A 26,008-nucleotide genomic window follows, 5' to 3' on the forward strand; every position below is an offset into this window, starting at 1 on the left:
AGCCTTAAACTCAGCCCCACAAAAACCTACCATATGGCTTCGCTATGTTGATGATGTTTTCGCTATTTGGCCACATGGCCCGGATTCACTCCTCTCCTTCCTAACACACTTGAACAACCAACACCCTAGAATCAAATTCACCCTGGAAAAAGAGGAAAACAATAACCTCCCCTTCCTAGACACACTAGTCACCCGCCAACCTGATGGAACCTTGGTTTTCTCAGTTTATAGAAAACCCACCCATACAGGCAGATACATTCACCAACAATCCCCCCCCCCTCACAACAATATGGAGTTATTAAAACATTATTCAACAGGGCAAAAATAATCTGTTCTAATGATCAAGCCCTAACCACTGAACTAAATCACATCCGTGACACTTTCTCAGCCAACGGCTACCCCCTCCAAAAAATCCAAAAAATACTTAACCCAGTTATCCACAACCCACCACCCCCTCCCCTTCACAAAAAAGATTACTCTAAATCCATCACTATTCTCTACATCAGAGGCACCTCAGAAAAAATCAATAAAATCTTAAAAAAACATGACTTGACCACCTGTTACAGACCACATAGAAAACTGGCATCCCTTATCCGCTCCACCAAAGACCAACCAGTTCCCCTAGACCTACCTGGTGTATACCAGGTCCCTTGCAGCTGTAAACTGTCCTACTTTGGCCAAACAGGCAGGACAGCAAATATCAGAATCTCAGAACACAAGGATTACATCCGATTTCACCAGTACAGCCACTCTGGGCTTGCAGACCATGCTCTGGATACTCACCACAGAATAAGATGGAAGAAAGCCACAGTAATACACCGCAGCAAGTTCAAGTATGAAAGACTATTGATGGAATCAGCCTCGGCCCTTAGGAACATGCTAAACCTCAACAAATTTGGATGCATGAAACTGCCCAAATTTGGGAAACTTTTATCAAAAGAACTTCAGCCCAAAGGCCAAGAACTACCAATATAGCCTGCCAGGGGGCACCATCAGGACTTTAGGAAAACACTAGCGTCCTAGCCTCAGTCTCATTTGTTGTATTAGTACTTGTGTGCACGTGTCTTTTTAGTAAGTTCCCAAGAAGATGGCAACGTGACGTTCGCCGAAATATCGGAAAGTGTATATTAAAGTTTATTTAATCTATATTTCCAGTATACGCTGTCAATTCCTTAAATATTAGTTATTATGTTATTTAATTTGTGCATTAATGACACTGGAATGGATCTGAGAATAACTATTGAATTGTTTGCTTGAAGGATAAACTCTACCACTTGATGGAACTATGAAAGGCTCACTGCTTTTATAAGAAAAAATGTTACATTTTAGCCCCAAGTCATCTTTGTAGGTAAGATATATGATACACAGATCAAGTTACATTCCTTCTTAAATAAACTTATTAATTTATGCCACAATAACCTTCATTTTGGTAAAAGGAGTTGGTAGGAGCAATATTCTCTTTTGAAAATTTATATTAAACATGAAATGAATAACCTCCTGTTTTCTTCATCTGTCTCCAAAAACAAATGTTTTTGGTGTTGGTTCATGAATATTTGATTAAAGTTTATAAGACAGAACACTGTAGTAAGTTGATAACATTTATCCACTTAGTAACACGACATTTCATCCAAATTGTGTGTGTGTGTACACAACACACATACAGATTATGAGAAGAAACTGGAAAAGCTGGCCAAAGGAAATACCAAAGATTTCTTCTATTAGTGGGTGATGGAAGCATATAAAATAGTTATTGAGTGACCACTTTGAAAGAGCATATCAACCAAGTTGGGTTAGATAATGCTGTGACAGAGACTTATGTGGAAACAGATTGATGAATTGAAGGTTCTTAGGATATTGCAGATTCTTAATATAAATACAACTGTGGGATTAGATGGGATATCAGCTCAGGTTTTGTGAGTATGTGCAAGGGATCTAGCAATGCTTCAGACTCGGCTCTTTAAGTCTCAGCTGTGGTAGAGTTCCAAGGGAGTGGAAAGAAGGCAAAATAATTCCCTTTCATAAGGGAGGTTCTCAGACTGTAGTAGCAAATTATAGACCAAGCAGTATCTCTGGAGTGGTGGTAAAAGTACTGAAAAAATTGGTCAATAAAAGAGAATTCAAGAATGGGTGGATAAGAATACGATACTTCCTCTTCTCTCCTGTAGTCCTAAATGGACTGTTGGATCACTCATGGCTGGTAGGTGATATTCTTTGTTAGTCTCCTCCAATCATCTTGGTCTCTTGTTCTATACAATACTATATGAGGAATAACATGGCTTTTTGATAGGGTCAGTCATGCCTTAGTAATCTATGAACTTTTTATAATAGTGACAGCTCAGTTGGATGTAGGAAATAATTACATGGTGATTTTTATGGATTTTGCAAAGGCATATGACAGGATACTACATGGAACTCTTATGCAAATTTGAACAATGGGATGGACATGACACTGGCTATGTGGATAAGAGGGTAGATACTGGGCATATGTCTAAAATTGGTACATTGGGGAGTCCAGGCAAAAGCAGGTGACTAGTGGTAGGCTACAGGGTTCAACTAGGACAATCACTGTTTAATTTGTGCATAACTGAAATAGGAAATAATCTGAAAGAAAATATGCAGTTATTTGTTGATGGTGCAAAATTAGTTAGTAATAATTATTCAAGACAATGTGGGAGAGCTTGCAGGATAATTTAAATAGTTTGTTAGTTTAGTGTGGAAAAAATATAGTTATGCATTTTGGGATAAATAAATTTAGATTACAAGCTGTGTACCAGATTGATGGAACCATACTCCAGAAAATAGATGAAGCTAGAGATTTTAGGGATGGTTGTAGACAGAGGTGGATTACTTACTCAGGTCTGGTGTACTGGGTTTTGGGATGAGGAAGTGGTTGAGAGGATTCAGAAGTGAGATCAAGATGGTGAGTGCACTTCCATCTCAGTATAGTATCACTGATTGTTGACCTGGGATGATCCAATTTGTCAACGATTTGCCAAACAGATAGGCCTGCAACATGGCATCTTATCACAGCACGTCTTTCAAACTCCATCAGTTCCATTCTCATTGCATTTCATCCAGACAGTTGCACTGACTTGGGAGCATCATATTCCACCAATTTATACAACCTACAATCCGTGACTTATTACATGACATGATGCACCGTACCCATGGGAAGTGCCTGTTGACTTCTTTCCAAGCCATGTATAGAAATGTTGTTTTCCACTGTAACTATTACCTTGTATTTCCTTAAGCAATTAGGTAATTCTTTCTAATAGTTTCTGTAAGATAGTTTCAGTCCTGCTTCAATGCTGGTTAAAATATGCAAAACAGAAACAGTTTATAATATTTTTTCATTAAAGAAACAGTAGCTCATAAACAAGCCTTAACAATTTCCAGATCATTAAGTTAATTGATTTGATTGTTATTTGTTTGAGATATATTTGGTTAAATAGTTTTTTTAGTTTTTATGAAATGAGTATTTTGATATCTTTAATTATCAGGGTACTCCTGTTTACATTTTTTTCTCATGGACTTCATTAATCTAGAAACTTTCTAAATTTCATTATGTGAGTATATTTAATTATTTTTATTATTTTATTTTATTTAATTATTTTTTTTTCCCCCAGGAAGTGAAAGCTCTGCATTTTGTTGCTCAGGTGAACAAGTGAAACAGTTGGAATCAAACTTTAAATTAGTTGGATCTTTGGGATTGGACCGTTGTGACATATGTCTGGGTAATCTTAGAAAGTTGTTCTGCCACATGACTTGTTCTCCACATCAGGATTTGTCTATTAAAGTTTTGCGAACACAAGGACAGAAGGATAACCTAAGAGTATCAGAAATAAATTTTTATGTTTCGGCAAGGTGAGAAATGATCATATTTACAGTTGATATAGTAATATTTTTAAAATGAAAGAGTAGCCATACTATGAAATACTTTTTTTTTTTTTTTTTTTTTTTTTAACAAGTTGCAGGTAGTGGGAGAAAATAACATGGTGAAGTGCTGCCAACAGAGCACCACTTAGCACATATGATCTGCTATAGACATTTAGTACAGTAGGAATTTGACATAACATGGAGTTACATGTGCATTTTTTCATATTTAATATATGGTATTGTTATGACTATGCTAGAATATGCATATAGAAGAAGAATCCTCTGTGTTTCTTTAACACAACACCTCATGTTAAAACTTGTTGAAGCATTTATTATTCATTGAGTGAGAACCTCCTTTAGTCATTCATAAACAGGGATCCTAATCCACTTGCCACAGGCAAATAAAAAGAGGCAAGTGAATTTTTGGCCTTATTCTAAATGAATTCAAAATCTATTATTTTTTTATATACTTCAATTTTTTTTTTTCTTCAAATATTTCATTCACCATCAAGTTATTTGATCATGAGTGTCTACCAATGAATTCATTAGAGAACTTTTTTTTCCAGAGAGGTTGTAAATAAAACTTTCGGATGTGAAATCCTTAATTCGAACACCACAACGTTCTCATTCGAAGAATTGCTGAAACATTTGCAAGTTTAGTTGACCGTTTTCTTCAAAAGTCATAACATAAACCAGTGGTCTTCACTTTATTTCTTCCTTTTATCTCCTTTAAGGTTCAGAACTTTATTTTTCTTTTTATATGAAAGACTTTTTTTTTTTTCATAGTAATTAGAAACTCAGCCTGCTGTATCTATTCCCCCCCCCCCCCTCCCCCCAAAAAATTGTTTTGTCATTGTTGTACCATGACAACTGATAACTGTTCTTTCTGTTTGAAAGACTTCATAAATATCTGCATTTGAGTTCCAAAAATATTGTTTCTTTCACAAGAATATTAGTTCTTTTCACTTCATGCATGCTCCACTATGCGACACACTTCTGGTTTTTGTTTCATTTGTGGAGTAAACACCTGTGTAGCTCAGTGGAAGTGGTATGTGCCATTCATGGCATTAGGCCACCCAAAGAAAGAGCATCATAAGCTCTGTTCTAGTCGCCAAGTACAGGAACTTTTACAGGAAGTATTTTTTTCGACTGGTTCCCAAGTTAGTCTATCTCTGGCATAGGAAAGTGGGTTTTTTTCTCTTGGAAACTCAAGTGTTTTTTCCTGTGAATTCAAGAAAATAGACTATAGAATCCACACTATTTTCAGACAATAAATTTAGTGTTAGGTTTAGGGACCACGAGATGACAGCACTTCTCAGCCACATCTCCTCACCAGATGCCATGTATAATCACTTGGTCAGCTATCTCTAATTGACTACTAATGGAGATTGACCTGCCCTCTCAGGCTCCAAAAGTTAGAGCTAAAATGGCTTCATCTACTTCCTACATGGGAATAAAAGTATTAGCCGAATTTTATTTATTTATTTTTTAATGAGCTGCTATTATGTGTTAGTTATGCCACTTTACTCAAAAACAGAAAATTTTGCACACTTCAAGTGTGTGAGAAAATATTTGTTTCATATCATATGTACGTATAAATTAAATTGCAGTTATCATTTCTGGTAAATTTGTAATGAAATAAATGAATTCGTTTAGTTCCATATGTACCCATATATGGTACTAATGTACTATAGATTGATCAACCAACCTCTTGTGTATAGGCTCAACATAAAATCACACACAACATATGTAATAGACAATTTATTCTTTAACAAAAAATTAATTGTACTTACAATATAATTTCATTAACAAAATAAACTCTAATTGTGCCATTTTTAATTTGTGTTTATAATCTAATTAAATACTGCAGTACATTTCACCTTCAAATTTTTTTTTATGAAGTGAGAGAATGAGTTGCAATTATGTGTTCTTCGAACACCTTTACCCCCTCAAGTAGATGGGCAGTTGTAATAATAGCATTGTCCTAAGCTGATTTTCACAGCTCACAAGATGAATTAACTTAGCATTTAAATGTGAAAATTTTACATAACAGAAATGCTTTTTAATACTGTTATTTAAAAAATACAATTATCATGTGAAGACGAGTTAAAGACCGGATCATGTGACTGATTGTATTGTGAAAATTTTCTTATTTGTCTTTCCTGTTAAATTATTGTTCATGGTTAATTTATATAAATTCACTCCTCATTATGAACAGTAAACAAAAGAAAGCACAAACTGAGTAGTGATGAGCTCTGTTGTGGTGCACATTTTAAATCCACCTTAAAGGAAAGCCTGTTTATGTATAATATGTTATCATCATGGTTTATTTACAATTTGTAAATAGGGAAATGAACTAAATAAATAGGAATAAAAAAAAGTTGATTATTATATGTAGCTTTCCAGGTTTCTCTATTTTGAGCCAGTTGAATTATTTCTCACGGGGGGGGAGAGAGAGAGAGAGTATTACCTGTGCTGATAAGGTGGTTAATACACTGCCATAATTGTTTAGTTGGTCTTCCTTTCCATCTTTGTCCATTTGAGGGAGCGTATAAAACTAAGATGTCAAGGTATGGATAAGGAGGATGTCTTAGTTGATGTCCGAGCCAATCAAGTTGACATTTTACCTTATATATAAATGTACTGAGAATTAAAAAATATATTACTTTGTTAGGTCAACATAACATTTAGTAATAGCTAAATGTTATGTTGGCATGTTAAAAAAAAGTTATTACTTTTATATCATCACCTATAATATTATTTATATAAAGTAGACTGATACATTGGTAAGTGAACTTTTTTTTTTTTCTGGCTAGCAGATTTAAGTTATATTTCTGAATGTGATTAACTGATGATTTCGAGTAGAAAGCGGGTATATATTGAAATTTTTGAATAGCACACAAAGGGGTCTCTGAATAGCACTCAAGATAAAAGGCAAAGACTGTGCTAGCAAATTTTGTTCGAAGGAAACTATTCATGAAGGAATAAAGTTGCCAACTTGGATGTCTTGTAATGTCTCAAAGACATCATCTAGATTTCTCACAGGGAAGAATTATTGGAAAGCTTGAAGGCCACAGAAATATGGATATTGCCAGAGATTTTGGAATATTATGTAGCATTGTATCTAGTCTCTGGATAGTTCAAACCAATGGAATGTGCTCCATACATTTGCTGAGAGGTTGCCCTCGCTCTACAAAAGAGCATGAAGACAAATTTTTGGTTATAACAGCAAAACTTGATCGATGCACTAATGCATGTTGGCTCCATTCAAACATACGTATGCAGATATCTCAGCAAAGGCCTGTAGTCTATTGTAATGATAATAATTGTATAAGACACCAATGAGCAAATATACTCTTTACAAATGAGTCATTTTAGTCTTTCCTCTGATTCTAGATGACGCTTGATCTGGTGTGAAAGTAGTACTACTTACCATCGCAAGAATGTTCTTGAAAGGGATCGATATGGAGGTGGTGCTGGTGTCATGGTGTGGGGAAGCATTATGGTTAATGGACACACCAAACTGCAAGTGCTGGAAAAAGGGACTATGACTGGTGAATAATATTTCAACGAAGTTCAACATCATTTTCAATTGTTCCATGCTGCTGTAGGCTAAGGATTTTATGGATGACAATGCCACACTACATTTTACAAAAGCAGTGGAGATACTTCTGGAGACTGAGGATATTAACTGAATCAAGTGGATCTTAATCCCATAGAACATGCTTGGGATAGGGAGATGCATTGCTGCTCGAAATTCCCCTCCAGAAAACAGATAAGGCCTTATCCATCCTCTGATGGAGGACTGGGCCAGTTTACCTGAAGAAATCCTGAATCACTTGGTGCTAAGAATGGTACCATGCTGTGAGAGCTTCATTGAAGTTCGAGGGGGGGGGGGACATATTCCTTGCTGAAATGTCTGTCCACATAGATTTCTGTAATCACTGTATATTAATTCCTTAACTACACCCTTAGGAAATTTGTAACTTTTGCAAAACACGTATTGCAATTTAATTTGTATGAAATTTATAACATTTTGTGTTTGTGTAATATAATTAGTATGCTAACAATAAATTTATCTCCACATTTGGCTGTAGTCATGAAAATTTTTTCATATACAGGTAAAAAGTGTAGTTTGTCCTTAGCTTTTGGATACCAGTCACTAGCTATTCACCATGCGCTGACTGAACTAATTTATTGTTTATATCTTCCTTTGCATCACATGGACACAGCTACAACTGACTATATATTTTCAATTAATTTTTAGATGACAATATATTTTTTCTTGCTGGCCTCTTGTCACACCAAATAGCTTAAATGGGCTGTCTCCAGTGATCATTCATACATTTACCTTTATATTTCTGCTGAACTTTTACTCTTATTGTTGCAGTTCTGCTTTCATTAGAAAGCAGAACTGCAACATTTCACATTCTAGTTCATTCCATGAACTTTTTTTAGAACAATGAAGTAAATTTTCTTTGATCCTTAAGTATATATCAAAATAGGGTAGTATATAACTAAGTGCCAAATTCTTTTAAAAGTTATTGATTTTAAATTTTTCCAAGAGCTAAAACAACTGCACATTCATTGTGACATTTTCAATGCATGATTTTAAATATATTCAACTCTCATTTTAGCAAACACTTTAGTAAATATGCTACTGAAAAGATCAAAGCCCCCAAAGGTATATAGTGGTATGCTTAAAAAAAAAAAATAAATAAATAAAAAATTTGCTAGCAGATTGTCCCCTACAACCAGCCGTTCCTGAAAAATTTAAGAGTTTGCTGTAGTGAGAGATATTAAATATTGTGCTGTTGACTTTGTAGAATAGTAATTGTGTACATAATACCATTTTATTAAAACCTGCTTAGGTTTGTTTATTTAATTTTTCTTTGTTCTTTAGTGTGGCTTTAGGAATATATGATTCATGTAAAGGTGTACAAGGCCTACATTCAGAACAAACTGCATTGGAAACACTTTGTGGTACTTGGGGAAAAGATTGTTCTCCAGATCGATGGTTGGCATTTATGGGATCTGATTATGCCCATGGTGGCTTTTCTCCATTTCAAATTAACTTTATTCTGACACCTTATCAGAATTTGGAAGTGAATGGCACACGCTTTTATCCTGTGAAGTACAAACCTACAAAGTAGGTATTAATTTTTTAAAAATATTTTTTAAGTAAAGAAATACTGATATTGGCATTGTAATTTATAATTTCTTTGGGATGAATTATATTAACAAGCAGAACTATTTACATAGTTGATTGCAGCTATTATTAACCTTATTGAGTCAGTGCAGGTGCTGATTGAGTTGTGTACTTTGGAAAACAGTACTAATTTTCCTAATAGTTGTGAAGTTTAAAAATTGTACACAAAAAAAAAAAAAATGGTGGATGAATTACTATTATTATCTGATCAACAAATTATAACTCTTTTTTTTTTTTCAATTCAACTTAATTTTAGGTGATTCTAAATTTAAAATCTAAAAATTTCCACCATATAATGATTTTGTAAATATGTGCATTTTTGCAGAAGTTTCTAGATGTTTTATCATGCATGTGTAAAGATTTACGTTATTGCTTTTTACTATTTGCACTAATAAACAAATTTCTATGTATTATCAAGAAATAAGGCCCGTCTGGAAGTATTTTACATCACAACAGAAAGAGGATATAAAACAATCTCCATGACCTCACAAAAACATGTCTGCCACCAAACTATCTAAAACATTACACAAAAATGAACATGCATTTCAATATCAAACCAGAAAATTTAAGAAGTTAATCTCAAGGAAGATGTGTTGGAACTTAAATTAAGAAAGTTTTAAATGGTAAATAATTCAGATGGAAAAAACTCAGTAGAATAGAACTATAAGCTTCGAATTCAAGAAATTAATGTAAAAGATGTTTTTAGGCAACAGTAAAGTTGAAAATTATAACGAACTATACTGTTTTTCAGGTTATCTTGGAAGTAAAGAAATATACTACAGGCTGTATCGCTTCTGAAGATAGCGGAATATTAGTTCACTGTTACTATGGCAACGGTCATTGGAGACCATGTGATAGATAATTGCATTTTTCAAAAATAAGTTCCCTGTAATAATTTAATGGTATAAAACATATAATTCTAGCATCGGCAAGTAAGGAAGTAGTAAAATAATTCTATACAAAGTACCACACGATGTGATAATGTAAAAAAATTTAAGCAACTATTTTATGCAGCGTAAGCCTATAGTACAAATGGTAAGAAAAGCTGGAAATGTATCTTATTCTGCTACTTCCAAGAAAACATGAAAAAGAGTATAGTTGTTCAAACTGTTAAGTGTATACCACAAGATAGGAACTAGAATTTCACTGCTGATTCACTTTCTTCACTCTCAGCTGGACTTCTTTTCTGAATGTCTTGGACAGCAAGTGAAAAGTAGGACGAAAGACTTTTTCAGATGTCATCAAACTGAAGCAGCGATATAGGAAAACTGAAAATGCCAACATGATGGGAAACCACTGTTGGTTTTTTTTTCAGAAAGAGAGAGAGATGATTAAAAGAAGAAATACAGCTTTTATAAGTTCTTTTAAAATAGTGCTTTTCATGCAGTTTTGTCAAAAATGGATGCATTTTGAATTCTTTTTTATTGTGTGTGTGTGTGTGTGTGTGTGTGTGTAGTAGCAAAGATTGTTTTGTTATATTAATAATGAACAATCCTTATGTGCAGAGAAAAGACACATTGTTTATTCTTTGAGAAAAAAGACATCTGGTATTAAATTCTCTTGCCTAAACTACATAAAATACTTCTTTTGATTCTATTTATAAAGTCCTTGTTAACCAGTGTTATCTTTTGTATTTCAACAATTCATCATCATCATCATCATCATCAAATTCCTGCCATGTACCCTCAAGGGGTGTACAGGATATGACAGTACTACATGAAAAAACTATATCATTACTAACTTCCTATCTACAATTTTCCTCCAAATCAGTCTGTTACTTGTCAAGACTCCAACATTATCAGATCTTATATTTCTATCGTCTAAGGCACTTTGTACCGTATCAATCCACCTATATCTTGGTCTTCCTCTGGGTCGTTTTCCTGCCAACCTGGCAGAGAACACTTGTTTTGCTAATCTTTCCTCTCCCATTCTATTTAAGTGACCATACCATCTGAGATTAGCTCTGCTAACGCATTCCTGGATGCTGACAATGTCAAGTTCTTTCCTAATATCCTCATTTTTAATATGATATTGCCATTGATGCCATCTGTTCACGCCTCTAATCTTTCTCAGGACTCTCATATCTGCCTTCTCTAGTCTTTTGTCAAGTGTTTTACTTCTGACCCAGCTCTCAGATCCATAAGTTAAAATTGGTTTGAACACTGTCTTGTATACAGCTAATTTAGTGTTCCGACTAATTTCTTTCTTATTCCATATGAATTTATTCAATTGACTTCCCACCATACCAGCTTTGCTGATTCTGTTGTCTATTTCTATATTTAATTTACCATCTTCACTAAAAATCGTGCCTAAATAGCTGAAATGTTTTACTTGTTCCACAGGTTCTCCATTCACAACACAGTTGACATTTTCAATGATTCTGCCTATTTTCATTGTCTTTGTCTTTTTATTGCTGACCTTCATACCATATCTATTACAACAGCTATTCAATTTAGTCAGAGAATCTTGCAAACTTATATCGGATTTATTTAGAAGAATAACATCATCCGCATAAAGCAAAGAGCTGACATTAACATCTCCAATTTTGATATCAGGTTTAATACCACATTCCTTCATAAATTTCAACAATTAAGTATTATAAGTTTTAAAAGAGGTAAACCGTGAGTAGACATATCGATACAAAATAAATAACGGAAAAAACTCGCATAGAAAGATTATTTAATAGTATAATTTTCGCCTGTGTGTCCCAGGCATCTTCAGTACATTAAGCTCAAAATTAAACACTAACTGACAATTCCAAAAAGCACCACCTTCAGTACATTAAGCTCAAAAGCTTAATGTACTGAAGGTACATTAAGCTTTTGAAGAAGGTACATTACTGTAAAGCTTAAGCACCACCTTCAGTACATTAAGCTCAAAAGCTTAATGTACTGAAGGTGGTGCTTTTTGGAATTGTCAGTTAGTGTTTAATTTTGAGCTTAATGTGCTGAAGATGCCTGGGACACACAGGCGAAAATTATACTATTAAATAATCTTTCTATGCGAGTTTTTTCCATTATTTATTTTGTATCAATTAAGTATTATCACATTATCTGAGTATCATGCAGATTCCGAAGACTCATTGGGAGGTCCACACTAACCATTACTAATACAGCACCCGTCATACTTCTCCTTAAGCTCATTCACTGGCTGAGTACTTGCAACTATCTCTGTGTTTCCACTCATTTACCATTCTTCTAGAAAATCTGGTCCTCATTCCCTTACTAACCACACTTATATATACAGCCTTTAGAGATATCCTCTTATTTCCTGGCTTGTTATGAATTGAAAAAAATTATTGTGTTTACATCAATAATAAAACTGCTGTAGTGTTTGTCATATCCCTCTCTTTTCTGCATATCACCCAAACCTTGCAATCTACATTTGTTAATCTTAAAGTAAAATTGTGTGTAAGCATACGGTAGGTTGAATAGTTTGAGCATTACGATAAGCATATGGCAATATTCTTTCATATTTTAAATGGCCATTGCTTTATCTGTCTGAATTACCACATTATTATTATTACTATTTTTTTTTATAGACACACATACACACCTTTAAACTTAAAATAGGTCAGATTAGGAGGTGGATATATACTTTTCTTTATATAGAATCTAAGTTTCTTGAAACTGAATTTATTTTATTAGGAAAAATATTATACAAAAAATCTTATGCAAGCATGTTGTTTCACATGCTTGCATAATATTTTTTGAAAAATACATAGAATGTAAATCACCATTCGAAGCAACTCAAATGGTGATTTACATTCCACGTTTTTATATTCCCCACCAGTACAGACTGACTGAGTAGCTTAGCCTCTTCTGGTTGTTGAGTCAGCCAGCATATGATTTTGTTGTTTCACATTCTGGCTTCTTATATGAGATGATGGAATCATTTTATATGATGCTATCACTTCATTAACAGTTGCTTGAACTTGTAATATTCATTATGGAGTTATTTTTCTCTCATTTCAAACAGATAGCCTGGTGACCTGAGCATATAACATACTTGCTCTCCAACCAACACTGTGGGTTTGAATCCCACTGTTGCATGGAGTTTGTGAAAGTATTTCGGTTGTAGAAGGTTTCTGTTGCCTGATGTTAGGTTGCCATTCTCCTTATTGAAAGCCTGAAGTTGCATGAAAAAGTTTTTCTTGATATTCAGAATGGGGTAACCATTGGATTGAAATGCTAAAATATATGATAGGTTTACAACCTCTCATGGGTGTGATTCACACTGGGGAAAAAAAACTTCAAAGATTAATCACTAGCCAGTGAATGTTTTCAGATTTTGCCATTTGATCTGTAAAGAGTGGTTCTTGTTTACACTTTTCCATAATATACTTCAGTCTATATTTTAATTGAGAGTTATTTCTTTTCAAAATTTCAATGCTTTCCTTTCAGTGGTATCTGCATTACTATCTACTTCACTATCTGGTACTCGCTGTCTATTTCAAATTCCAGTTGTAGAAAAAGCATATGACATGCCAAGAGAAAAGCTTTTCAAAATGTTAGTTATGTGGGGTAAATGGAACTTTATACAAAACAGCACATAATCTATATTTAAGTTGTAAGTCATCGCTTCTAAGTCGTTTAATTGGAATTAGAATTGAAGAATTAGAATGCTTCAGTTCTAAGTCATCACTTATAATTGAAGAAAATACAGGAAGATGATTTCATGTAAAATCAGGTGAAAGATAAAAGTGCAGTCCAGTGTTCCATATAAGCTGCATAGTCGCTCAGTAAGGAAATGTATTCACACTGAATTCTGTCTGCATAGCTGCTTGTGAACATAGTGGTTTGTTTTCTATGTATTATTATTATTACACAACATCTCCAAGGAGTTCAAAGCCTCATCAAGGGAAGGCACCTATCCTATACTTCTCCATCTCAACATCTCTAGCTAACTTTATCATCTACACCAGGGTTGGTTTCTCAAACTGTGTTCTGCGGAAGGTGAATAAGTGTTCCGTGAAAAATTATCAAAATTAATATGAGCCTGGAATGGTTTTAAATACTGCAACAAGTTCAAACATGTTTGAAAATCAGGAGCTCCTTACTCTGCATGTGGATTATGCTATTAAAGCCAGTGCATGCTGGCCTTGATTCAGCTGCCCTCTGTTGTCGACACCTTCAAGCTCGAGTGAAGTATGAAAGTATCTATTCTAGGAAACTTGCGGTCACAAGCAAGGTCAATGTGATGCGATAGGGCCCAGCACACCTGTAGTGTGCGCTGTCACATTTTTGTGATATGATACAGCCTGCTTCGGCAATAGTGTGGGCTTAGCTTTACATTGAATATGAGAGATGATACTCGACTCTAACCAAGGTGTTCCATTAAAATTTCAGGATTTGTGAAGTGTTCTGTCATAGAAAAAGTTTTGGAAATGCTGATCAACACCATCTGCTGCTCACCATCACCACTAGTATTTTCACAGATAATCACAAACATCCATGACCATGGTGGGATTTGAACCCACAGCCTTTTGGCTGGAGAGTGGATACAATAACCACTCCACCAACCAGGCAGGCAATTATTACTGTAATTATTGCAGTAATAATTTCTGTATAATAACTAATTATTGCAGTATTATTACAAGAAACTTTTAAACTGCATGCATTCATCATGTTGTGTAAAAAAATTTTTGTGCAGAGCAGTAGCTTCCAAGATTAATCTTTTAGTCAGTGCATGTTTTTGGATCCAATGAGGAGGTCCATGCAGCTGTTAAAAAAAATTGTTGGTGCATACTATTTCCACTAATACTGTAATATATGAATTTCTTTGAGACAGTGGTGTTAAATGTGATATCAGAATCAGATGATGTTATGCTCCTAAAAAATCCAGTGCAAATATCCGAAGTTTTTTAACTACATTGAATAAATGTTATTACAAATTTGGCATGAAAATTGGTAATAAAAAGACCAAAATTATGAATACACAGTATACCATAATAAACGAGTATACCATGGAAAAGGAAAGTACTGAAATTTTTTGAAAAGAAATAACTCTCAGTTAAAATATAGACTGAAGTATGTTATTATGGGAAAAGTGTAAACAAGAACCATTCTTTACAGATCCAGTGGCAAAATCTGAAAAAATTCACTGGCTAGAGATTATTAATCTTGGAAGTTTTTTTTTTTCCAACATGAATCGCACCCATGAAAGGTTATAAACCTATCTTATATTTTAGTACCTTAATCCAATGGGTACCCCATTCTGAATATCAAGCAAAACTTTTTTTCATGCAACTCATCATCATCAAATTCCTGCTATGTACCCTCAAGGGGTGTACAGGATACAGTACTACATGAAAAAAAATTACATCATTATTAATTTCCTATCTACAGTTTTCCTCCAAATCAGTCTGTTACTTGTCAAGACTCCAACATTATCAGATCTTATATTTCTATCGTCTAAGGCACTTTGTACCATATCAATCCACCTATATCTTGGTCTTCCTCTGGGTCGTTTTCCTGCCAACCTGGCAGAGAACACTTGTTTTGCTAATCTTTCCTCTCCCATTCTGTTTAAGTGACCATACCACCTGAGATTAGCTCTGTTAACGCATTCCTGGATGCTGACAATGTCAAGTTCTTTCCTAATATCCTCTTTTTTAATATGATATTGCCATTGATGCCATCTGTTCATGCCTATAATCTTTCTCAGGACTCTCATATCTGTGGTCTCTAGTCTTTAGTCAAGTGTTTTACTTCTGACCCAGCTCTCAGATCCATAAGTTAAAACTGGTTTGAACACTGTCTTGTATACAGCTAATTTAGTGTTCCTACTAATTTCTCTCTTATTCCATATGAATTTATTCAATTGACTTCCCACCATACCAGCTTTGCTGATTCTGTTGTCTATTTCTATATTTAATTTACCATCTTCAGTAAAAATCGTGCCTAAATAGCTGTAATTTTTTACTTGTTCCACAGGTTCTCCATTCACAACACAGTTGACATTTTCAGTGATTGTGCCTATTTTCATTGTCTTTGTCTTTTTATTGCTGACCTTCATACTATATCTATTAAAACAGCTATTCAATTTAGTCAGAGAATCTTGCAGACTTGTAGTGGATTTATTTAGAAGTATAACATAATCCACATAAAGCAAAGAGCTGACATTAACATCTCCAATATTTAATACCACTTTCCTTCATGATGTGATCCATATAGTTAATAAATAACAGAGGGGATAATGTACATCCCTGTCTCATACCAGATCTAACATTAAACCATCTTCCTGTACTTCCTTCAATTCTAACTGCTGACTTACAACTCAAATAAAGACTAAGTATTGCTTGATATAATGCCCCATTGACACCATATAACTGCAGCCTATTGAATAGCTTCTCTCTTGGCACCTTGTCATATGCCTTTTCCAAATCGACAAAACTTAAGTACAGATCTTTGTTATATTCCCATGCTTTCTCAACTATTTGTCGTAAAGTGAAGATCTGATCCTGACAGCCTCCATTTGGCCTGAATCCTGCTTGTTCTTCACCAAGCTTTTCTTCCACAGTTCTTCTCAACCGTTTCTCAAGTATACTTGCATAGATCTTGCCAGGAACACTCAGTAGGGAAATACCTCTGTAATTCTCACGTGCAGTTTTATTTCCCTTTTTATATATAGGTACTATTAGAGCTCTACTCCAATCATCGGGAATTCGTCCCTCTGTCCAGGCCTTCTGAACTATGCAGTGCAGCCACTGTACGACTCTCACACCACCATACTTCAGCATTTCTGGTCGAATATCATCAACTCCTGCTGCCTTTCCACATTTCAAGCCTTTGATGGCTTTTTCTACTTCAAGTATGGATATGTATTCCTGACTGCATGCCAGGTCAGTGTTTTTTACCACTCTGCTGTCATCACTGCTTGTTTCATTTAGAAGTTTTTCAAAGTAATTACTCCATACTTTAAGGGTATCTTTTTCTCCTGTTTTCATGTCACCTTTATCATCTCTAACTCCTTTTACAGCACTCTTTTCTCCATTCCTAAGCTTCTTCAACAACCTCCAAAATATTTTGCCACCTTCTTGATATTTATTTTCTATATTCTTGCCAAAGTCCTCCTAAGACTTTTGTTTAGCTAGTTTTACACAGAGTTTAGCATTCTTGCATTTGTCTCTGTATTCTCTAAGAGCAAAAGCTGACTTATTTGCCAGGAACTTTTGATATGCTTTTTTCTTTTCCTTCACTGCCTCTTTAACTTCCTGTGTCCACCAAGGAGTTCTGATTTTTTTATCCTTGCACACAACCTCACCACATGCCTCTCTGGCAGAATCAATCAATGTTTCCTTCAGAGTTTGCCACTGAATCTCCAAGGTTTGATTCCTGTTCTCAAACTCTTTCATTTTTTCTTCAATAATATTTCTGTATTTTAGTCTACAGTTCACATCTGAGAGCTGCTCAACTTTTATTCACTTTAAAACTTTCTTACGTGTTATTCTTTTCAATATGAAATTCATTTTTATCTTGCTCAAGACTAGATAGTGATCACTTCTAATTTCGAATCCTCTGTACACTCTGGTGTCCTGCACCAGGGAGAAAACATCACTATTAACAATAACATAGTCAATGAAACTTTTCTTATTCCTAGCCTCTTCTCTCCCTGGGAATTTGTGCACATTTTTATGTTGGAAATGGTGTTAGTAATAACCAGTCCATGTCCAGAGCAGAAATCCAACAGATATTTGCCATTATTATTAGCTTTGCTCTTTTTCTCCAAATTTTCACAAAATATTTTTGTATGTCTCTCAGTCATTTCCTACTCTGCTATTTAGATCCCCAACAAGGACCAACTTTTCATTTTTCATTGTGTCAGTTGCTTTTTCTAAAGCTTCAAAAAATTCCTCCACTTCTACCTTAGTAGAACCTTCTGTGGGACCATAGGCACAAATAAGTCTCATTGTCCAGTTCCACATTCTGATATTTGCCCACATTATTCTACTTGAGACTGACTTCCATTCAAGAAGATTAGCCTCGTATTTTGTGTTGAATACTATGGCTGCTACTCCTTTTCCTTGATTGTCATTGCCTGAATATAACATTTTGTATTTATTGCTCAGAAAGATCTCGCCAGTGTTGGTCTTTTTTGTTTCAGTCACCCCTATTATGTCGATCTGGTACTTATCTAATTCCTCAGCTAGCTCCATTTCTTTGCCATTCAGGCTTCTTACGTTGATAGTACTGATCTTTAACTCTGGTGATGTTGAGTTGGGGTTTGTTTTCAGATTTGTTCCAGTAGCTGATTTTTCGCTGTTTGCCCTGGTTCCCTGGCGAAAACAATGGGGGCCTTGTTTAACCGGACAACTCCCCAGTCGGCATGAAATTTTGTCATGTTGTACCATCATTTTTTAGTTTGGTTTAACCAATAAGAATACAATTTGGTCGGCTAAATCCCAAATTGCCAGCCCATCCTCATTCGTTCAGTATCAAAGTAGATACCCAACAGGGTGCACCACGAGAAGGTGAGGATTGGACATTAGGTCAGAAGCCCTGGTCGGTTCTCTGCATTCCTTTAAAGGCTATGTGGAAATTTCCTGTCAGTTATACAGCTTTGACCCTTAAGCACCCATTTAATGCAACTTCAGGCTTTAAATGAGGAGAATGGCAGCCACACACCAGGCAACAGAATCTTTCTGCCACTTAAATACTTAACAATTTATGAATAACATGAATGTATGGAACATTAAAATATTTCAGTTGTTTAGGCAAAAAAATAGAACCATGAAATAAGCAGTGCTGGCATAGTGGAGAGCTAATTGACTAAAATTATATGGAATAAGAGAGAAATAGACCAAAATGTTTAAACTACCAGTATACAAAATGGGTTTGAAACCAGTGTTAACTGTTGATTCTGGAGTTGGGTTAGACCAGTGTTTCTCAACCTGTGGTCTGCAACAGTAATTTAAATCTGCCTTAAATTACCTTTTAAGGCAGATGTGAATTAAAATAAATATATATTTTTTAATTATCCACCAAACAAAATGAATTAAAATTGAATTAGTAAGTAAAAATTATTGAAATCAAATGGAGACTTAAAAAAAACCCAACAAATAACATCAGAATGTTCAAAGGCAGAAGCAATAAAACTATATTGTTGTTCACTTCACCCCTCTTTTATTACTCATCATTCTGGCACTACAATAATTTGTAGCGGCAGAATGATGAATAAGAGAGGTGAAGTGAACAACAATATAGTTTTATTGCTTCCGAAAAATTTTTGCTGTTTTGTCAGATTTGAAGTGAACGTGCGTTATCCACATTTCAACCAATTGCTTGTTGTTTATTGATTTTTATTATTGAATAAGGTTTCCTTCCTTCATCCATATCTTCAGAAGTGCTAAGTGATACTTGGACATAGTGTGTCCTGAGTTAACCCCAGTATTTATATATTTATATATTTTTCAGAAACGTTATTTTTAATAATGAAAAAGTGGCTTAGAACTAGGACTTTGAAATAAAGAGCAAATAAAACAGGTGATGCTAACTAATTGTGATACACGTGTTGTAACGGCAAGTTAATCTGATACTATTAAAGTAGAAGAAACAAGCAGTTCAAAGAAAAAATATTGTAGGAAATATAACAGTTCATATTTGGAATTCAGGTTTACTTGGTGTGGAGATGAAAGTGAACAGAAACCTCAATGTGTTGTATGTTATGAAGTGTTGTCGAACAAGTGCATGAAACCTGTGAAATTCCGACATTTAGAAACTAAACATTGTGATGTAAAAAATAAGCCAATTGAATTTTTTCAGCGACACTGAGGAACATTAAATCATGGGAAAGATAGTTTCAGCCATGGGTTCCATTAATAGCAAGGCACTAGAAACATCCTATCTCTTAAGTTTGTGTATAGTGAAAACAGGGAAAGTTCATTCTATCGGGGAAAATTTCTACTTCCAGCCATAGAAGATATGGTAAAAACTATGTTTGGCAACAAGTTACTAAAAGATGTTGATTTGATTCCTCTTTCAAATAGAACTGTTGGTCGCAGAGTTAATGATATGGCAGGTGACGTAGAATCGCAGTTAATCGAAAGAGTTAAAGAAGAGCCCTTATTATGCATTAAAAATAGAAAAGATGTTACAAATGATACACAGTTAATATGCTACATAAGATATGCTCATGATAACAACATTCACGATGATATTCTGTTTTGTAGAACTTTGCCATCCCGAACAACTGGAGAAGAAATATTTCACTGTCAATAATTACATAATACACAAAGGGATCCAGTGGGAAAATTGTATAGGCTTCTGTTCGGATGAAGCTTGCGCCCCTACTGGCAGGCATAGTGGGGTTGTTTCTATGGTCTGGATATGAAGAATTGGGTACCATACATAGAGAAGCGTTAGCTTCCAAAGGAATGCTACCAGAATTAAAAACTGTGCTATACAACGCTGTAAAGCTAGTTAATTTTATTAAAGCTCGATCGTTAAATAACAGGTTATTTTCAGTACTCTGCGATGAAATGGATAGTGAATATATACAACTTTTACTTCATTCTGAAATTCGCTGGCTTTCCAGGGGCAAAGTACTAACAAGGCTATTTCAATTAAGGAACGAAGATTTATTGCTTGTAAATGAATGTAATTCTGGGTTTGCATCACTCCTTGTTGATGAAGCATGGTTATCAACACTATCCTATCTTTCAGACATTTTTTGTGAAATTAAATGAACTAAATGTCTCCCTTCAGGGAAATTCTTTAACTGTTCTTGATGCGTATGACAAAATAAAGGCATTCAAGAAAAAAACTAGCTTTATGGATTAATTATGTAAAAGACAGGCAATTTGCACCTTTTCCAACATTGGAATCCTTTTTAGTGGAAAATGATAATTTTGTTGATTCTTAGTTTCTGGAAAGGGTTTGTGACCACCTCAAAAATCTGAAACGGAATTTTGAAACATATTTTCCGAATTACTTTTATAATAAATTTCTGTGGGTTCGCTATCCATTTCAGGCTTGCAGTCACAAGAATGACTTTTCGTTATCAAAAAAAAAACAAAAAAACAGTTAATTGAGATTTCAGGTGACAGTGGACTTGAAATGCAATTCCGTGTTCTTGGTTTGGTTCGATTTTGGATTTCACCTTCAGTGGGAAGTGAATTTCCAGAATTATCTGAAGAAACATTGAAAATTGTCCTGCAGTTTTCTACAACCTATCTTTGTGAGAAAGGATTTTCATCACTCCTTCAAATAAAAACAAAATACAGAAATCGTCTTAGTGTGTGTGCCTATCTTTGACTGAAGTTGACCAATATTAAGCCAGATATCCAGCAACTCTGCAAGGGCTGAGAAGCTCAACCATCTCATTAAAAGTAAGTAGTAACATAATTATATTATATTATTTATTTGATACACTTTTGATCATTTTCTTCCAATTTAATTAATTATGTTTCCATATGTATTCAAAACATGCATTTAGATTTATTATGTTATAAATGGCACAGTTTTTCCGAAATGTTGGTAATTCCCATTTGTTTTTAAAAAAATTACAAAAAGTCAAAACGACACATAGGGAAATAAATTAAAAACAGTTTATTTTTGAAGTAAAACCTTAATTCCAACATTCTAAAATGTTATTTTTCTTGCTTTTCTGTTTGTAAAATTGTCGATGACATTGTTGAAGTCTATTTCATCACTCAGTTGTGATGTTTTATAGACAGTATGGCAAGATTTCTTAAATGCCAAAAAAGTGCTCCCCAGCCATTCTTCTGTTACTTAGTGGTCCATAGAATTGTTTTAGGCATTTTACTGGTCCTTGGGCTTAGAAAGGTTGAGAAATGCTGGGTTAGACATAAAACATTTGATCAAAGACTAGAGATCAAGATTTGAGAGTTCTGAGAAAAATTGAGAGAGAGAGTTCATTGGTAGAATCATGCAAACTTTGTTTGCTTACATTTGGAAAGAATAAAACAAGAATAGAACTTCTTGGCAAGTTTAGTTTAATTTGCAACCAAGTGGGAGGAGGAAGGAAGGGACTTTCCACTTCTATTCCATAGAATTTTAATAATAACCATTGCTCTTTCTATATGAGAAATATGACTTTTGCATTAATTCAACATTATCTCTTCTGGGGCTAGTTTCCACTGATAATTAATATTTGATTTTGAGTGATTTACAAGATCATTCTGAGTTTTTGAGAGGTACCCTGCACTTTAACATTATCTGAATAAAGGTTGAAACTGGTCTAGGTAGTGACCCTTCCCATAATGCATAGTATTATTCACACTGGAAGGATGTGCTTTGCATTATAGGATACATGGGCAATTGATGTAAAAAAGGGCAACATGTCCTACAGATAAGGCATACCTTTTAGCATCTCTTAGCATAAGTCTTTCCCTCCAACTCTTGTTTAAATGACCAGATAAATATCACCCTCACTATTCCATCTTTGATTTTTTGACAGATGGATATCATAAAAATGCTCAGTGGCCTTGATACTAAAAAAGTCCTATAGTCCATATGGAATCCTTCCAATTGTACTAAGAGCTTGCTTGTTCTCCATAAGTACCACCGTTCCTGTATAAACGTTACAAGTTCTCCTACTCATCTGTCCAACATTATTATTGTATGGGCACCTCCATGGAGTCCAAAGACTTGTTGCAGGAGACCTAAACTATTCACAGTATATCATACTTCTCCTTGAACCCATTAACAGACAAAGTGCTCACAAGTAACTACTAACAGTGTCTTTGCTCAACTTCCAGGAATAACCTTGTTCTACATCTTCTAGCCAAGTGCTGAAACATTTGACTAGAAGGATATCAAAAATCAGTCCTATAAACCCTTTTTAGTAACATAAGTGTTTTAATCACATCCCCTGTTTTTCACCTATCAACCAACATCTGCAATATCCACACACTCTATCCTCTGAATATTCCATAGGCCATTTACATCTTGATTGCTTGCCTCTGAAACCCTCCACCATTTCCTCATCCCTAAGAAACTCAGACCACCAGACCTGAGCACAGTAAGTCAAATGTGGATGTATCAAGGCCTTATAAGGAAGTTATTCTTCTTTATTTCTACTTGTGTGTTCTTCAATAACCAAGTAATCTTATGAGCTGCCTTAGCAATATGCCCTCTAAACTTCAAATCTCTATCTACACGATCTGTAAATCCCTAGTTTCATTTATCCCAAAATGTATAACATTGCATTTCTCTACATTAAACTGATACTCATTATCTTTTGCCCATGATACCTATTTAAATCATCCTGCAAGCTCTCCACATCACCTTGATTAACTTATTGTATTTTTTGAACAATAAGACGCACCCCAAATTTATGAGACAATTTTTAGAAAAATTATTTATTATATAAAGATATTTACAAATTCTTCCTTAATTTTTATTTATTGTTATTTATTGATCATTTGTATTAGCGATATTCAGTTCATCTTCACTCTCGGTACTATCACTGGTCTCGTTAATGTGACCGTTCGTATTACTTTCGTCTGAACTATTGTTGTCACTCCCTTCAAAAACTGTGTCATCTTCGGTACCATCCATTGCATTACTTATCCCACAAATGACTTTATAATCGTCTCTTCTTTCATAGCTTCCCGTGAATTTTTCACCCAGGTACATACTTCTGAAATTGTTGGCCATTTCATACGTCCTGTTGCTATAACATCATGATTTGGCTTTGCCATCCATTTGTTCCACTCTTCCTGCATAAAATTTTTGAATGGTTTATTAAATCCATCCAAGGGTTGTAATTGACTTGTAAGGTCTCCAGGAATGACAGCTAATTCTGTATTCATTTCTTTTAGAAGCCTCTTGATTGATTCTGTTTTATGTGCTCTGAATTGATCCCACACTAACATCACAGGCTTTTTAAATGATGCACCTGGACATTTTGCCCATATATTTTGTATCCATAATTTCATTCCTGTTTCGTCCATCCAGCCTTTATCTTGAATATGGATAATAATGCCACAAGGAATTTCATCTCTCGGTAACATTTTTCTCTTGAAGATTAACATGGGGTGGATAGTTTTGTTCCGTCTGCGCAACAAGCTAAAACTACAGTGTAGTGAGTTTTTTCGTGACCTGTTGTTTTGATCACTATTGATTAGATTTTTGAACCTACTGTCTGATTTGAAGGAACATCAAAAGTTAGAGGCACTTCATCCATGTTCGCAATTTGATTATGCTCAAAGTTAAATTTCCTTCTCCCTGATATGATAAATCGATGGAATTCTATAATTTTAGCTTCATAGTCAGCCAGCATTTTTTGGGCTAGAGTTGTTTTTGTACGCATGTATAACCCGTGTCTTTTCATAAATCTAAAGCACCAAGACAGTGATCCCCTAAAATCTAAAATTCCATTAGCAGTTGCCCATCGTTTCCCTTCAAAAATTATCATTTTCATAGAAACAGGTATTCCCATGTTTCGATGATTTGTTACCCAATTTTTCCTTTGTACTTCTAATTCTGGCCATTTTTCTAGGTGCGAATGGAATGTTTTCTTGTGTTTACATAGCAGTTTTAATTGTTCCTCTTGTTTTCTCCACTCGCGAACCATTTTTTTCTGTTGGTGGTGGTGGACCAAAATGTCTTTCTGCTGCTCTGTTTCCATATTGTTTTGCATAATTTATTACATTTAATTTATAACCCATGTTATGTGAAAGTCTTTTTTGTTTTACACTCATTTTTTCTAATTTTAAGATAAAAATTTTAACAACTTATAAAAAATAATTCAAATGAACCATACAAAAGCACATATATTTTGTGTTTACATTTCATTATACACTAATTTATACACTATTCATATATCAGTCATTATACACTAATGCTATTGACGCTCTAAATCAGTTATTCACCCACATGCAGCGAGATAACTTAGGTACCTACCTACCTTCTGTGGCGTACTTACTAATTTTATTAACATATTGCACCAGTAATTGAACTTTGCTAATAGCTTCGGTACAGTGTAAAGATTCATATTTTAATGTTAACAGCTTTGGTACAGTGTAAAGATTAGTATTTTAATGTTACCTTCAGACCATAAGACGCACCCCAATTTTAAGTCGATTTTTCTATGTAAAAAGGTGTGTCTTATGGTCCGAAAAATACGGTAATTACTCTACTTAATTTTGCATCATTGGCAAACAACTGAACATTTCCTTTCAGATTATTTCTTATATCATTTATGTGCAAATTAAACAGTGATGGTCCTAGTATGGAACCTTGCAGAACACCACTAGTCACCTGCTTTCTCCTGGATTCTATTCCTCCATTTACTACTTTTTGATATCTCTCTGTCAGGCCCTTTCATCCACATAAACAGTGTCGTATCTATCCTCATTTGTTCTGATTTGCATAATAGAGTTCCACGTGGCATTCTGTCAAATGCCTTTGTGAAATTCAGCAGAATTATCGTGTAACTGTTTCCTTTCTAATCGAGCTGTTTTTCTGTTATAAAAAGATGGTATGTTACCAAGCCATGACCAACCCTTCATGAAGACAACTTACTCCTCATAGTATCATATTCTTATCCACCCATTCTTGAATTCCCTTTTGACTAATTTTTCGAATACTTTTATCACCACTCCTGGGAACAGCCTTTTTTTTTTTTTTTTTGTCTAGTCTGTTCCTAAAATAGGAAGATTAGTGAGCCATCAAATACCCTCTCCTCAGTTGAAAAGTGATAGAAAAGGTCGACAACCAACCTTTTCACTTCCTAGACTTGCCACTTAATTAGTAATCACCAATGTGAATTCCACTGTTCATTCAGGTAAAATTAGTCAACTTCACTGACTTTACAGTGAAGTTGACTTGCCATCATAGCCTTCTTTACAAGCTGCAGCCTTATATTTTACTTCTTACCCTTTTGTTGAGTAGATCACTAACTTCCTCTGGTAATTTTTTACATGTCATGGTGTATATTCCCTTTAATCTGATTTTT

The 26,008-nt window shown here is 34.6% G+C and overlaps 1 protein-coding gene across 2 annotated transcripts in view; it reads left to right on the forward strand.

The window, feature by feature from the left end:
• LOC150094659 (NPC intracellular cholesterol transporter 1-like) overlaps nucleotides 1–26,008 on the forward strand; it is a 495,369-nt gene that overhangs the window by 40,913 nt on the left and 428,448 nt on the right. For both annotated transcript variants that reach the window (XM_090411343.1, XM_090411344.1), the window contains exons 4-5: nucleotides 3,627–3,864; nucleotides 8,780–9,025. In XM_090411343.1, coding sequence (XP_090267469.1) covers nucleotides 3,627–3,864; nucleotides 8,780–9,025 — 484 coding nt within the window. The remainder of the gene's footprint in view (nucleotides 1–3,626; nucleotides 3,865–8,779; nucleotides 9,026–26,008) is intronic.

Source organism: Typopeltis vanoorti, chromosome 21, assembly GCF_054136105.1.
Source record: "Typopeltis vanoorti isolate ZY-2024b chromosome 21, IOZ_Tvanoo_1.0, whole genome shotgun sequence".
Lineage (NCBI taxonomy): Eukaryota > Metazoa > Arthropoda > Arachnida > Uropygi > Thelyphonidae > Typopeltis > Typopeltis vanoorti.